This window comes from Microcaecilia unicolor, chromosome 11 (genome assembly GCF_901765095.1).
Source record: "Microcaecilia unicolor chromosome 11, aMicUni1.1, whole genome shotgun sequence".
Lineage (NCBI taxonomy): Eukaryota > Metazoa > Chordata > Amphibia > Gymnophiona > Siphonopidae > Microcaecilia > Microcaecilia unicolor.
The window spans coordinates 162272445-162286167 of NC_044041.1; the positions used below are offsets into that span (position 1 = coordinate 162272445).

The window sequence follows — 13723 nt, forward strand, 5'->3', positions numbered from 1 at the left end:
TAATCGCGCTCATCCACGTGGAAAAGGCGCCACACATCCATCACCTCCAACTCCCTAGCTACAAAGTTCACCCCCCGCCCATCATGATCTTTGCTAGGCCTTTTAGGGAGTGGACAATCTAGCAAAGGGTCACTAGTAATGTTGAAATCTCCCCCCAGTATAAGTGGGTAGTCGTCAAAGATTGCTAGGCGGGCCGTCAGGAGTGTGAAGAATCTATGGGAATAGTTGTTAGGCGCATAAATGCTACAAAGCGCCACCTTGACTCCTTGCAAAGATCCCGCCACAATTACAAAGTGTCCCTCTGGATCCTGATATAGCCTGTGCATATTAAACGCTATAGTTTTCTTTATCAAGATGGCTACTCCTCTTTGCCTGCTATTGAAAGCCACAAAGTAAAGATCACCTACCCAATCTCTCTTCAATTTAAGATGTTCTGATTTCCTTAAATGTGTTTCCTGTAGCAGTACTATGTCAGTGTGCTGTCTCTTAAGGGCTTGCAATATCTTAGTTCGCTTTATGGGAGACTGCACACCATCAACATTTAGAGACACTATTTTGAGACTAGCCATAGGCCATCTCTGCCAGCTGAATAGCATACAGGTAAGTTGAAAACGTACATGTGCCTAGGAGGCCTCCCAGCTGAGCCCCTCTGGCGGTCAAATAAACATTAGGGTAAAACACCATACCAATCGCTCTTTCTGTAGCAAAAATATTCACACCCCACTTCGGTGGGTCAATAGCCCGCAATGATAATGGATCGGACAGTCCCTCCCAATCCTCCCAACCACTCCCAGCCTTCCCAAATGGAAACTCAACCGCTTTCCTAATGAAACACACAGAAACTAAAAGAAATACTGCATACAAACCAACCGAATCATACCAGTTCACAGCAATCATTCCCCCTCTTCCTCAACACCAACCTCCCCGCACTCCTCGCCCACCCCACCTCCAGGAGACATTGCTTAATACATGCCCTATAGTAGCTGTAATATACTTGCAGGAATAAGAAAAGGAAAGAAAAGAAAAGCATGTTATGCTCAAGAAAACAACACTAGAGCTTCCTGGCCCCTTGCAACATCCAGGGAGGTGCTTGGTCTCTTCAGCAGAGTCCACGACTAGTAGCATAGGCGCGAAGAATCAGGCCTCTGCTTAAATTTCAAAACAAAGTAGCTGAAAAAGTTCTGGGACTTCAAATTCACCAACTTGGTAAGCTGCACCACTCGCAGGAACTCAAAGTGTCACTGTAATTTATCCACAAAAGTACACAGATCCTTGGGATCAGTGAAATAGAGCAGCTTGTTGTCATGCAAAACAAGCACTTTAGCTGGGTATAACAGCGCAAAACGGATCCCTTTATCGAAGAGGCGCTTGCAATGGCGCCCCATCTGTTTCCATTGGTCAGAAACAAGCGCGGAGTAGTCCTGGAAGAGCAATATTTTCTGGCCTTCATATTCCACGTTCTTTTTTCCTCTGTATGCCTGCAATATTTTATCTTTGTCGGCATAGTTAAGGATCCACGCCAGCACCTGTCGCGGCCTCTGCTCGCCCTCTCATGCGGTGCCTACTCTATGGACCCTCTCGATGTGCAGCACTTTGTCAGCTAGCTGCAGGCCTAACTGCGCAGGCAACCATCGCTCCACAAGGTTCCACAGGTCCTTCTCCTTCACTGATTCGGGGACTCCAATAATCCTGAGTGCCTTATTACACCTGCTTTTATTTTCCTGGTCATCCACTTTCTGGGCTACCTGCGTGCACTTTTGCTCCAGCGCTGTAATCCTCACGCTCGCATTCTCAGTGCAGTCCTCTTGGCGCAATATACGCTCTTCAGCTTGTCGTAAGCACACGCCCTGCCGCTCCAGAGAAACCCGAATGTGATCCACGGAGGCTTGGAGCTTGGACAGCTTCTTCTCAAGGACCACTGAGATCTGCTGGACTAAATCTCTTACTATGTCCGCAGGTAAACTGACCACAGGTGAGGCCTCGTGTGCCATTGCCATTTTGGACTGCGAGCCTTGTATGCAATGCTTTTCCCCCCCGCGGGGTCTTCGCGGGCATAACCACCGTTTCCCAGGTTGTTGGGGCTTTACACCCCGCCACAAGGAGCACTCGGGCTTCCTGTCTTCAGCCGATTAACTTTAGAGCCTATTCGGGGGCTAAAACGCTGATAGTTAGCAGATTTCCGGGTGGTAGGAGCGGAGCCAGGTAAAGAAGCGTCTGTTCAGCTCACCAGCATCACGTGACCCTCCTACTATTCCTAAAGATTCCAGTTCCTGCAATAAGATATCATGATCTACTAGGTCTAAAACACTAGAGAGATTGAATAAAAGTGCTTTATTACCTTTACTAATAATTAACATAGTGTAATCTGATATGGAACCAATCACATTTTCTGTCCTGAAGGTTGAACAAAAACCTGATTGAAATGAATATATTATGAAAATCAAGAAAACTTGTCAATTGCAGAGTAACTAATCCTTCTAAAAGCTTTGCAAACAGAGGAATAGATACAACAGTCTATAGTTACTAGGTAGCTGACTAGACGTTTTTATATTTTGCAGTATACGTGTAACAATAATCTCCCCAAGCTCTGAAGGAAAAGTGCCAGAACGAAGATATAACAGAATCCAATCAAAAACATGAACTCTTAAGTTTAATGGTGAAAGTATCAAAATATTAGTTGGACAATTGTCTAATTGGTAATAGGATTTGGCATATTTCTTAAATAATGTGTTAAATTCTTGCCACGTAGGAGAAGCAAAATGTGACCAAAATCTATCCACCAGAAATCCATTATTTTTGTAGAGTTGAATACAATCCCTATCAATAATATTCTTGGTGTTAGCAAACTGGTCCCTGATAGTTTTTATTTTATCTTGAAAATAGATCGCTAAGGGGCCCTTTTACAAAGGCACGGTAGGGCTACCGTGCAGTTAGCATGTGCCAAATCATTCCTACCACCAGGATAGAGCAGGAGCCCAGTGGTAGTTCTGAAGTCAGCGAGTGCCTTCCCGCCTGCTGTGAAAGCGCAGTCTCCTCGGTTTTTTACTACAGCAAAAAAAAAAAAAAAAAAAAAGAAAGAAAGAAAGAAAGAAAGAAAGAAAGAAAGAAAGGAGACAACTCCAAGGGAAGGTGGGAGGGATTGTGAGAGTATAAGCCCTGCTGTCCTTAGAGAATACTTGCTATAGGTAAGTAGCTTCGCTTTCTCTAAGGACAAGCAGGGCATTAATTCTCAAAAGTGGGGAATCCCTAGCATCCAGGCTCACCAAAAACATCAAACAGTGGTCAATTGGGCCTCCCAACAGCGAGGATATTATGCAGATTAACCTGAAACTATATACAATCTGAATGAGAATGCAGCCTGGAACAGAATAAAATGGGCCTAGGAGGGTGGAGTTGGATTCTAGACCCCAAACAGGTTCTGCAACACTGTCTGCCTGAACTGACTGTTGTGTTGGGTATCTGCTGAAGACAGTAGTCTGATGTGAATGCCTGGACTGCAGACCACGTTGCAGCCTTGTAAATTTGTTTAATGGAGGCTGACCTCAAGTGGGCTACCGGCGCAGCCATGGCTCTGACATTGTGAGCCATGACATGACCCTCTAGGACCAGCCCACTTATGCCTGGGCATAAGTGAAGGAAATGCAATCTGCCAGCCAAATAGAAATGGTGTGTTTCCTGATGATGATCCCCATCCTGTTGGGATCAAAAGAAATAAAACGGATTGTTGGTCCACTCCATGTAGTAGGCCAATGCTCTCTTGCAATCCAAGGTGTGCAAGATGCTTTCACCAGGATGGGGATGAGGTTGAGGAAAGAATGTTGGCAAGACAATCAACTGCCTGTGCTGACAGCTGAACGAATGAGCTCTCAGTGGGCAATTTGGAGGTTGTAGATACCAATTGAGTGCGTATCCGAGACAGACTATTTGAAGAACCCACTGGTCAGAGGTTATAAGGGGCCATCTTTCTTGAAAGAAATGTCAGCCTCCCCCCGACTGGTAAGTTGTCCAGGACGGACACTTTTACTGTGACTATTCTCTGCTGGAGCCAGTCAAAAGCTCGTTCCTTGCTTTGCCTGGGGAGCAGCAGGGGCCTTTGGCGCACATTGTTGATGTGAACGAGCATGCTGGCATTGAGCCTGAGCAGGCTGGCAAGCTGAGGGGTTGTACCTATGCCTCTGATAGTAATAGGGACTCCTCCTTGGCTTGCCAAATCTTCCTCCTAGCTGAGGAGGTAGATGCAGAAGGCGCCTGGCGGGAGAGAGATGAAATGCTATCAGTATGCTTTTTTTTATTTGGTATACGACCTCCTCAATCTTCTCTCCAAAAAGGTTGTCCCCCCAACATGGGGCATTCACCAACCTCTGCTGAACAGAATGTTCCAAGTCAGAAACACGCAGCCATGAGTCTGCACATTGCTATACTCTATCATAAGTGCCCCGACCAAGAACTTTCAACACGCTTTCTGATGCTTAACCATCTGACGAAGTGACTCAGCCTGCTCCAGATGGAGCATCTCAGCCAGGTCCAACAACTTGCGCACTGAGTTTCTCAAGTGGATGCTCATGAAGAGCTGGTAGGATTGTATTGTGAGGCGACTGAGGCATCAAAACCAGGTGTACTGTGGATCCAGTACATGGTATCGATCTTCTTGGGCATGACCGGGACAGACAGAGAGAACTCCCAATTCCTAACAAGGACATCCTGGAGTACCTCATGGAGAGGGACAGTCACAGCCTCCCTAGGAGGAGACGTGTAGTCGAAGACCTCAAGCATCTTGGCCCTGGGCTCATCCTCCACTTCCAAAGGAAATGGAATGGCGTCAGCAATTTCCTTGATAAAGGAAGGGAATGAAAGGCTCTCTGGAGGAGACTTTCTCCTTTCAGGTGAAGGGGAGGGTTCAGAGGGAATTCCATAGGACTCATCTGAGGAAAAGTATCTTGAATCTTTCTCTGAAACCCATGAATGCTCCTCTTCAGTGTCAGACAATACCTCCTGGTGGGAATGTTGAGACTGAACCTGCCTCAATGTGGAGGATCCATGTCCTCAAGAACAGCATCTCAAAGTCGGTTCCCACCTCGACTCCGGCAAAGCTTCCTCCACCGATGTCAAGGAAGTGCCAGTTTGGGTGGCAGTCAGTATTGGATCCACATGCGGTGTCTGTGTTGGAGACTGAACTGCAGGCTGAGGGCCAAGCGAGGCCACAATAGGAGGCAAAGTAGACGCAAGCACCCCCAGTGCCAATGCACACCATTGCAGAAGGCCATCCAGCAGCTCAGGGAGCAAGGCCCAGATGCGCTCATCGAGGGCCAACACTGTGAAAGACTGGAGTGTTAGTTGAGGTACAGGTTGCAGAACTGCCGAGGTCGATGCAAAGCTGGCTCTTAGCTGCTGGAAGATCAATGCATCGGCACCTCCTGTATGGAGGGAGAGCTGTACTCCTGGTGCTGACACTTCTAGGGTGCTGAATCCTTCGACACCCCAGAGCTTCCGAAACTTTGCTTTGAGGGCAATCGATGTTGATGCTTCTTGGCCTTCACCTGACGATTGTCATCGAGGCTCCTTGGTGCTGACGAGGACATCGTTAAATTCACACATCGCCTCGGGTCAGATCCAACAATTGACACTCGGGGGTCTTGTATGGCAGGAGGCCTCAAGGCAGGTGGGGACTTACTCAATGCTTCACTGCTCCCAGTGTCCAAGGGTCTAACAGCAGCCATGCTTACTAAAGCTCCTGATGTCAGTACGATGCTTGATGTCGATGCTGACACCTTCGATTTCGATGCTGATGCTGACATCGAGGAACCAGACTTGGCTCCAAAAACCGTCTTTTCATGGAGCCTCTGTGGAAACCTGGGTCCTCTTCTTTATATAAAGACAGAGAACACAGTTAGTTGGGCTATGGTCAGGCCCAAGACACTGAAGACACCAAGAATGGGTGTCTTTCCCAGAGATCATCTGATTGCACCATGTACAGTGCTTTAAGCCACTGGGAATCTTCGTGGGCAGGGAAGGAAAAACTTCCTTGGCTAAATTAAATGAAGCGATGGAGCCTGAAAAAGGGGCAAGGCACGATAAAAAGGAAGGGAAAAATCCCGGCCGAAGTAAAGACCTAAAACAGCCGAATGATGACGGAAAAGAAAGGAAACTTAAAACCAAGCAAATTTAAACTAGAAAATAAAGGAATAAGGCAAAAAAAGGGACTGAGCGAAGTGAGGAGACGATTAAAAAAACACACCCTCTCCTCACCGCAATAGAAAAGGAACTGAGGAGACTGCGCTTTCAAAGCAGGTGGGAAGGTACATGCGCATGTGTGGTGGAGCATGGTTTGTGCTCCACAAAGCCCTACTTATGCTAATCATAAGTCCCGGATCGGGCAATGTGGGTCGGCATCACCCACTTGTGAGAATTAATGTCCTGCTTGTCCTCGGAGAAAGAAAGTTACACATGAAGTCAGAAAGGTGCATGAATTTAATCTCAGCTAGATTAAGAGTGGATAAGTAAGTCTTGCTACAGTATGTGCAGGCAGTGTGTGTGTGTGTATGTGTGACTAGCAAGTTAGTTATGTCTTCCATTAAAGGCCTGGCTGAAGAGCCAAGCTTTCACCTGCTTCCTGAAGTAGGGAAAGCCTCTTGTTAAGCAAAGACTTTCATGGCTATAGAATAGGCTCCCACTGTGCAGCCTCAAGGTACCTATATGGAGGCAGCCAATAATAGAATTGCCTCTGATAAGTCTTTCTGAATATATTTCTACTAGTAAGAAAGGCCCGTTTCTGAGACTAATGAAACGGGCGCTAGAAAAGTTTTCATCCCTGGCACTGCCATGTTCAAGCTGGCTCCCTCCCTCCATTCCACTCACATTCAGGCTGGCTGTTTGTTTGGTCACTTCGCTCCCTCCCTCCCTTCTTCAGACGTTCAGGCTGCGTGCCTGCCTGCTTGCTTCCCTCCCTCTCTCCCTTCTTCAGACGTTCAGGCTGCGTGCCTGCCTGCTTGCTTCCCTCCCTCTCTCCCTCTCACCTTTAGGTTTTGTCCATTGTGTACAGCAGCAGCAGCGGCCGGAGAGCGAGGGAAGGATGGCAATGGGGGTTGATATTGCTGGGGGGGGCGCGTGTGCACAGCATTTCGGAGCCTGGAAGGGGCGTCGCTTTCTTTGTGTGTGTGTGTCTGGAAGGACGGCGTGGGGCAGGCATTGCAGAGCGCAGGACGTTTTTTTTGTCATGACCCGCCCTCGATGTCATGACGTGTAGATGCGAGGGTGGGGCTGCTGCGCGATGCGATTCGTTGATTGTCTTAGCTCTGCCTTCTACGTCACGACGTCGTGATGCGAGGGCGGGACAGACAGTCCTGGGAGAAAAATCCAAATTTCAATCTACACCACCATGCAAGACCGGAAGCTGCAGCTTCATTTAGAACGTTGAGGTTGCGAATTATGTCCGGAAGGGGCGTGGCTGTGGGGGGGGGGGGTCTCTGACTGAGAGTGAGTGGTGCATGAGGTGAGTGGTGCTGGCAGCCTAGCCTACCAACATTGCAGGGCTTCAGTGTGTCCCTGCCACAGAGTGAGCTTCAGAATGTTCAAGGTGAGAATTATTTATATAGATTTTGAGAATAGAGTGGGATTTTAGGCAGCACATAGGTCAAACTCACCAATGTGGTATAGATATTAAACAGAATAACTATTATGGCGAAGTTTCAGCAAGTCTGAGGAAGAAGGGCAACCTTCGAAAGCTAATCAAGAAATGTATTAAGTTACAGTATGTCCAATAAAAAAGGTATCATCTTATTTTCTTTTCCATGTTTTATTTTGTTTGATTTCTATTGATAACCTTAAGAGTGGACTAACACGGCTACCACACTCCTCTACTTAAGCAAGTCTGAGGAAATGGTGGGAGGAAATTGAGGAAAGAGTCAGGACGCCACACTTAGGGTTGAGGGGGCTGCCATTGCCCCCTGGGCCTTGCATTTGTAATGAGGGCCTGGTGTATGCTCAGAGACTGTGTGGTAGCACCCCTCACATGAAGAATTTTTGATATGGAGCCAGGGCCAGGACTGGAAGAAACTAGGAGGCTGAAGGCAATTATTCCTCTCATGCTGCACTCTTCACACAGTCAATGAGGCAGACCACTCTGGTACTGGTGTTCTATTGGATTTACTTCAAATCTCTTCAGTATATAAATTGGGTCACTAACAGTTGCAGTCAGTAACTATGAAAGAAGCAGTAATTACACAGTCTCATATCTCCCTTATAACCTCCCTCCTTGGCAGAATATGTGGATATGTTCTCCTGAATGCTGCTTAATAACAGTGTAGCAAGTAGTAGAAGTATGTTTCAAAGAAGACTGTCACTTATGGTGTTTGTTGTTAGATACACTGAGAGACATAGGGATTCTGAGGCTTCAAAACAGTGCTTAGATGGCTTGATGCTGGGGGGAAGTGTGATGGGCCCCAGGAGGCTTTTTGCTTTAAGTGGTTCTTGTTGGTTCAGCCTCTGTAGATGTTCCAGGAACCTGTGTAGATGGTAGGTGGGCCTGATCACCCCGCAGGAAATACACGACTATGCCCAGATTCTCTTTACTCCTTGGTCTAGCAGTGGGTGCAGCAGGTTTCCTGTTTTCACTGTCCCGTCACAGTGTAGCTCTTAAGTGGTTCTTAGGTTTCTCCTTACAGATTGTCTTGACTACAGCAGTTAGATATGTCTTTCTAGTATGCTTGCTTGGGCTTGGATGACGAGGGTCTTTGGGCATTGATTTCTCTTAGATACCCAGAGCCACAAATCCATTAATCCAATGTGCTAAAAAGTATTGGATCAGCCTGTTTTATAAACTTGGGGTGAACTGGCAACCTGAGGTGGCGAGGGGGAAGAACTGCTGTGGATGGTGTTTCTGTGTATATTGGCAGTGCGAAATGTGCATATTCAGGAAGTGCTGCTTGTTGGGGATGTGGGCTAGATTCAGTAAATGATGCTCAAAAATCGGCACCGAAAAAAAAAAAAAACTGGCACTCAGTGCTATTCTATAATATAGCATTGAGTGCTGATTTCAGTGCCCAACTTTGGCCACCAGGATTTATGCCTGCTGAGACCAGGTATAATTCCCAGCACCCAATGCTCACAACCCCAATATTCTAAACACCTTACACAAATTTTAGGAATGCCCCCGACCCACCCATGCATCTCCCATTGCCATGCCCCCTTTTGGATTGCGCGCTATGGAATTTGGGTGCACATTTTCATAGAACAGTGCATAGCAAAATGTGTGCCCAAATCCAAATTGGTGCCGATTAGTGCCAGTTAGCACCCAATTATTGGCATTAATTGGCTCGTTAACCAATTTAGTTGGATGCACATCTAGGATTGGTGCCCAAATATAGGCACCCAATTCTGGGCACCGTATAGAGAATCCAGGGGTTTATGTAAGGGGGGAGGGCCTGAGAAACGGATCATGTATATGGGGAGGTCTGGTGGATGTGTTAAATTGGTGAGGAAGTATGGAATAGTTAACTGGAAGAAAGGTTTTTCTGTGCATTAATGTTTACAATATTAAAGGTTAATAATGGGAGAGGGCAGTAGTCAATGCCCTTTCTGCAGGTAAAATAGTATTTTACCAGCTGAATTCAGCAAGTTGATTATCACCCAGCCTATCCATGGATATAAGTACATGTGAATTTTTTTCTTGTTGCCCACCTACTAAAGAGGTTGTCCAGGGAAGGTGCAGATGGCATGGTGATGGAGGGACTTTTTTTTTTTCCTTTCAAAAAATGGCAACCCTCCTATCCCTCCTTCTGCAATGTGTGTATATGCATAGGTATAGTTTGGAGTGGCAAGAGTAGAAAGGTCATATTGGTTGAGGGGAGAGAGAGGCCAATTTAGCACTAGGATCCAGAACATTTGGGGAGTGTTGCACCCTTAAACTATGCCTCTGTGTGTGTGCGTTCACATGTTTCTTCTCTCTCTCTCTCTCTCTCTCTCTCTGCAGGTAGAGCTCACAGGGAGCAGTATGTTTGATTACATTCACCCTGGAGACCACTCTGAAGCTGCAGAACAGCTGGGATTGAAGCTGCCTACCAAAAGTTCCAAGTCAGCCAATCAAAAGCCTTCCTGCATCACTTCCTCCTCTTCCTCTCTACTTCATTCATCAGACTCTGGTAAAAAAAATATATATATTTTTTCTGTTTCTTTTTTTGCTTTTGTTGTTATTACTTAATCATACTTTCTTTTTTCTTTACAAGCATAATCTTGGATTTATTATTAAAAGTTGCATAAATAATTTTTTTTTTAATTCTTCTGTTTCTTCAGAAACCTGAAAGCTTAACCAATAAACAATATCCTATATTCACCTCTTAAAACTCAGCTTCCTTAATCTCTTTTCCTACCATTTTTCCCATTTTCAACATTGTTCAGCCCTTCCATCCCTCTTCCCCATTCTCTCCAATGTCTCCCTCACCTCACCCCTCTCACATTCTTCCTATCCCATTCTTTCCTCACTTTGGTCACTTTCTGTTTTTTGGCCTTGCTGTTCCTCCTTTTTCCTTTCCTCTTCCAGCTCAATCAATTTAAAATATTGGTTGGGCTGTGGTCTCAATGGCCCACCCCATTCCACTACACATGGAAGTAAGTAAGGTATACAATCATCAGTACAGAAATTGAAAAACCTTTGCAAAGTCCAGTACAGTGACATGAAATATTAGCCCAACATTTTCTTATTCATGAGAATCTCATTTGCTGAGGTCGTCTTCTTTCATGAGGCCAAATGTTTGTATATCAAATAGATTCTTATTGTACTGAAGTAGTATGGTCAAAGCATTAGTGATTATGTCTTTCATTGGGATGTAGTCCTTTTGATCAACTGATATTTACTTCTTGTCCACATGTTTTGGTCAATACCTAAGATTCAACTTGGCTCTTCTAGATCTTTAGTTAAATTCTGGTCTCTAAAAATGTTTTACCTTTTGTAGAAACTTGTCATATGTTGTGTGACTAGTAATGTCTTATCAATACAGGTAATTAATATAGCATATTCTTCTCCTTGTCACACCATATGGATGCATTGATCTGGTTCTGTCTTATGACACCCTTTGTCACCTATTATTTCATCTAATGCTATGCACCCTGCACAACCTGGCTGGTTAAAAAGCATTTAACCGGCTATCCGTGAATATTCAGTGGGAGACAGCTAGTTATCTCCCGCTGAATATTCCTAGTCAGCACTTAACGGATAACTAGTTATATTGTGCAATATAACTGGTTATCTGCTAATATTCAGTGCATAGCTGGCTAAGTTTGGTGGCCAAATGGGCTGCCAAAACAGCAGGCCTATCTTTGGCTACTTTAAATGTATCTGGCCAGTGCTGAATATTAGTTTGGCTGATTAAGTTTAAATCAACCAAAAATAAACCAGATGTTCAATGCTGGTCACTGGAAACAGCCCTGCATGGAATATCTGGTCTCACTGCTGACGCGGGTGCTGGTCGGGCTACCTCCCACGGTTTGAATATTGGCCCCATAGATTTTGGAATGCCTTAGTTAAATGTGCAAGTTGTTATGCCACAAATTAAAAATTAATTGCTTGTGCCATATTTGCATGATCACTCATTGATAGAGCCTTCATCAATAAATACCACAGTCCTTTGATATGATGAACAAAGTTCCCTTGCCATTCTTGACTTTGATGCATCTTTATAAAATTGCACCTCCTGTGTTGACATCTCTCTGTTCTCACCCATCTGCACCTATGCTGCCCTCTTCCTTTGCTCCCCATAGCTCTTCTATTGCCTCTAAGGTTCTCATTGAGGCTGAAATTGTTCTTTTCGCCCATGAAGACTTGGTACTTCCTCCCAATTCCAACCAGGTCAAAGCTGTAAACCCCCCCCCCCCCCCCATACACTCATCTGAGATCTGAGCTCTGATCAGGTTTTCTTGTCTTATCAACCCTACTCATCACCCATGAAAATCCACTTAATTTGATTTACAAATGAGTGGATTTAAAAAATATATATATTAGCATTACAACATAGATAAAAAGCCATCATTATCGTATTGTTCAGTCATAATTAATTTCCTCAAGTCATGGTCAACAAACACAGTCACAATATTGTTAATCACAGGCCAACCTTTCTCGAATCTGGTTCACAACTACAGTCATGGTACTACCAATCCACTGTCAGCATTTGTTGAGCATTGTGTTTTGGGTTCACATGCAGTGAAACATGAAGTAAAAATGATTACACCAAATTATCTGCAGCAGATCCTAGAAATCCTGTGCTTCCTGACTGTGAAGACTTAGAGCGGTCCTTCTTCATCCGGATGAAATCGACACTAATCAAACGAGGTCTCCATGTCAAGTCTTCCGGTTTCAAGGTAATGAAAAGTCTACAATAGTAATCTGAGTAGTTATATTTATCCATTTACCTAGTCCATTCAGTCATCTTCAGAATGTCAAAAACAGTCACCCGATTTAACTCTTTCCAAGATAGACACCTCCTTTAGTCATGTGACTATTTGTCTCAGTTTTTTCTCTATCACTTTATCTATAAATCAAGTTCAGTTGAGACCTGCTAAGGCTAGCTCTCTCCAGTACTATTCATTGACCAGCCAAGATGAGTTAATGTAACAGCAGGAGTTGGTCCTTACTTCCAGCCTGGGATAGTTTCCAGTGGGCCCTTTTACAAAGTGTCAGTAAGCCCAATGTGGTAGTTCCACCTTGAGTGTGTGCCATTTCCAGCATGCTGTAAAAACAATTTTGAATAGCGTGCTGCCCAGTTACCACTGAGTTACCATGGGAGCCCTTACCGCCACCTCAATGGGTGGCGGTAAGTGCTCCCCCCCCCCCCCCCCCACCCACCGCATGGCCACATGGTCATTTTTTAGGGGATTTTTACCCACTGCAGTTCAGGAAAAACGCTACCGCGGGGCCCTTTTTCCCGCAGCTTAGTAAAAGGACCTCCAAGTTTATTATGAATTTACTATTCCACCCAATATACAGAGATATCTGAGTAGCTTACAATCTAAAGAGAGGGAAAAGAAATAAGGCAAGCGTGATAGGTTAGATATGACAAATAGGATAAAGGGGAAGAACTGCAATTCTGATGGGACAGCATAGGATAGAACATGAGGAAGGAGAAAATAAAAATCATTCAGGCTCTTCTCGGGACCGGCATAGTACTCAGGCAACCAGGGTCGGTCTTAGCAATTGCAGGACCCTGTGCAGACCAGTTCAGTGGGCCCCCAGCCGGCACCTGCCACCATAGCGATTTTCATATCCTGTCAGCTGTCAAGCCCAGAGCCTCTTGGCTGCTGCATCCCGCCCTTGCAGAAGCAGGAGGTGACATCAAAAGTGGGCGGGATGCAGCAGCCAGGAGGCTCTGGGTTCGGCATCTGATGGGATATGAAAATCACTGCCCCTGCCTGATGCTCTCTACTGAAATGTAGATGCACATTAAGGTACAGAGCAGAGAGGTGTCCTGAGACAGGAGGACAGACATGCCAAAGATGCGGGGCCCCTAGCAGCGCGGAGCCCTGTGCGGCTGCCCCTGTCACCCCTGCCTAAGTCCGGCCCTGCAGGCAGTAGAGCCATAGGCATCTGCAAGCAGAAAGGTTTTAATTTCTGTTTTAAAGTCTGCTAATGATGTCTGGTGGCAGAAGAATTGTGGCAGTTTATTCCAGAGAAAAGGACCTTGGACAGAGAAAATTGCACTTCTGTTGTGCTCGTGGAAGGTTTCCTGAAATGAAGGCA

General features: G+C 45.5%; 1 protein-coding gene across 1 annotated transcript in view; it reads left to right on the forward strand.

Annotated features, from left to right (window-relative positions):
* NPAS1 (neuronal PAS domain protein 1) overlaps positions 1-13723 on the forward strand; it is a 173768-nt gene that overhangs the window by 103105 nt on the left and 56940 nt on the right. The window contains exons 6-7 of the mRNA XM_030219981.1: positions 9968-10136; positions 12269-12348. Coding sequence (XP_030075841.1) covers positions 9968-10136; positions 12269-12348 — 249 coding nt within the window. The remainder of the gene's footprint in view (positions 1-9967; positions 10137-12268; positions 12349-13723) is intronic.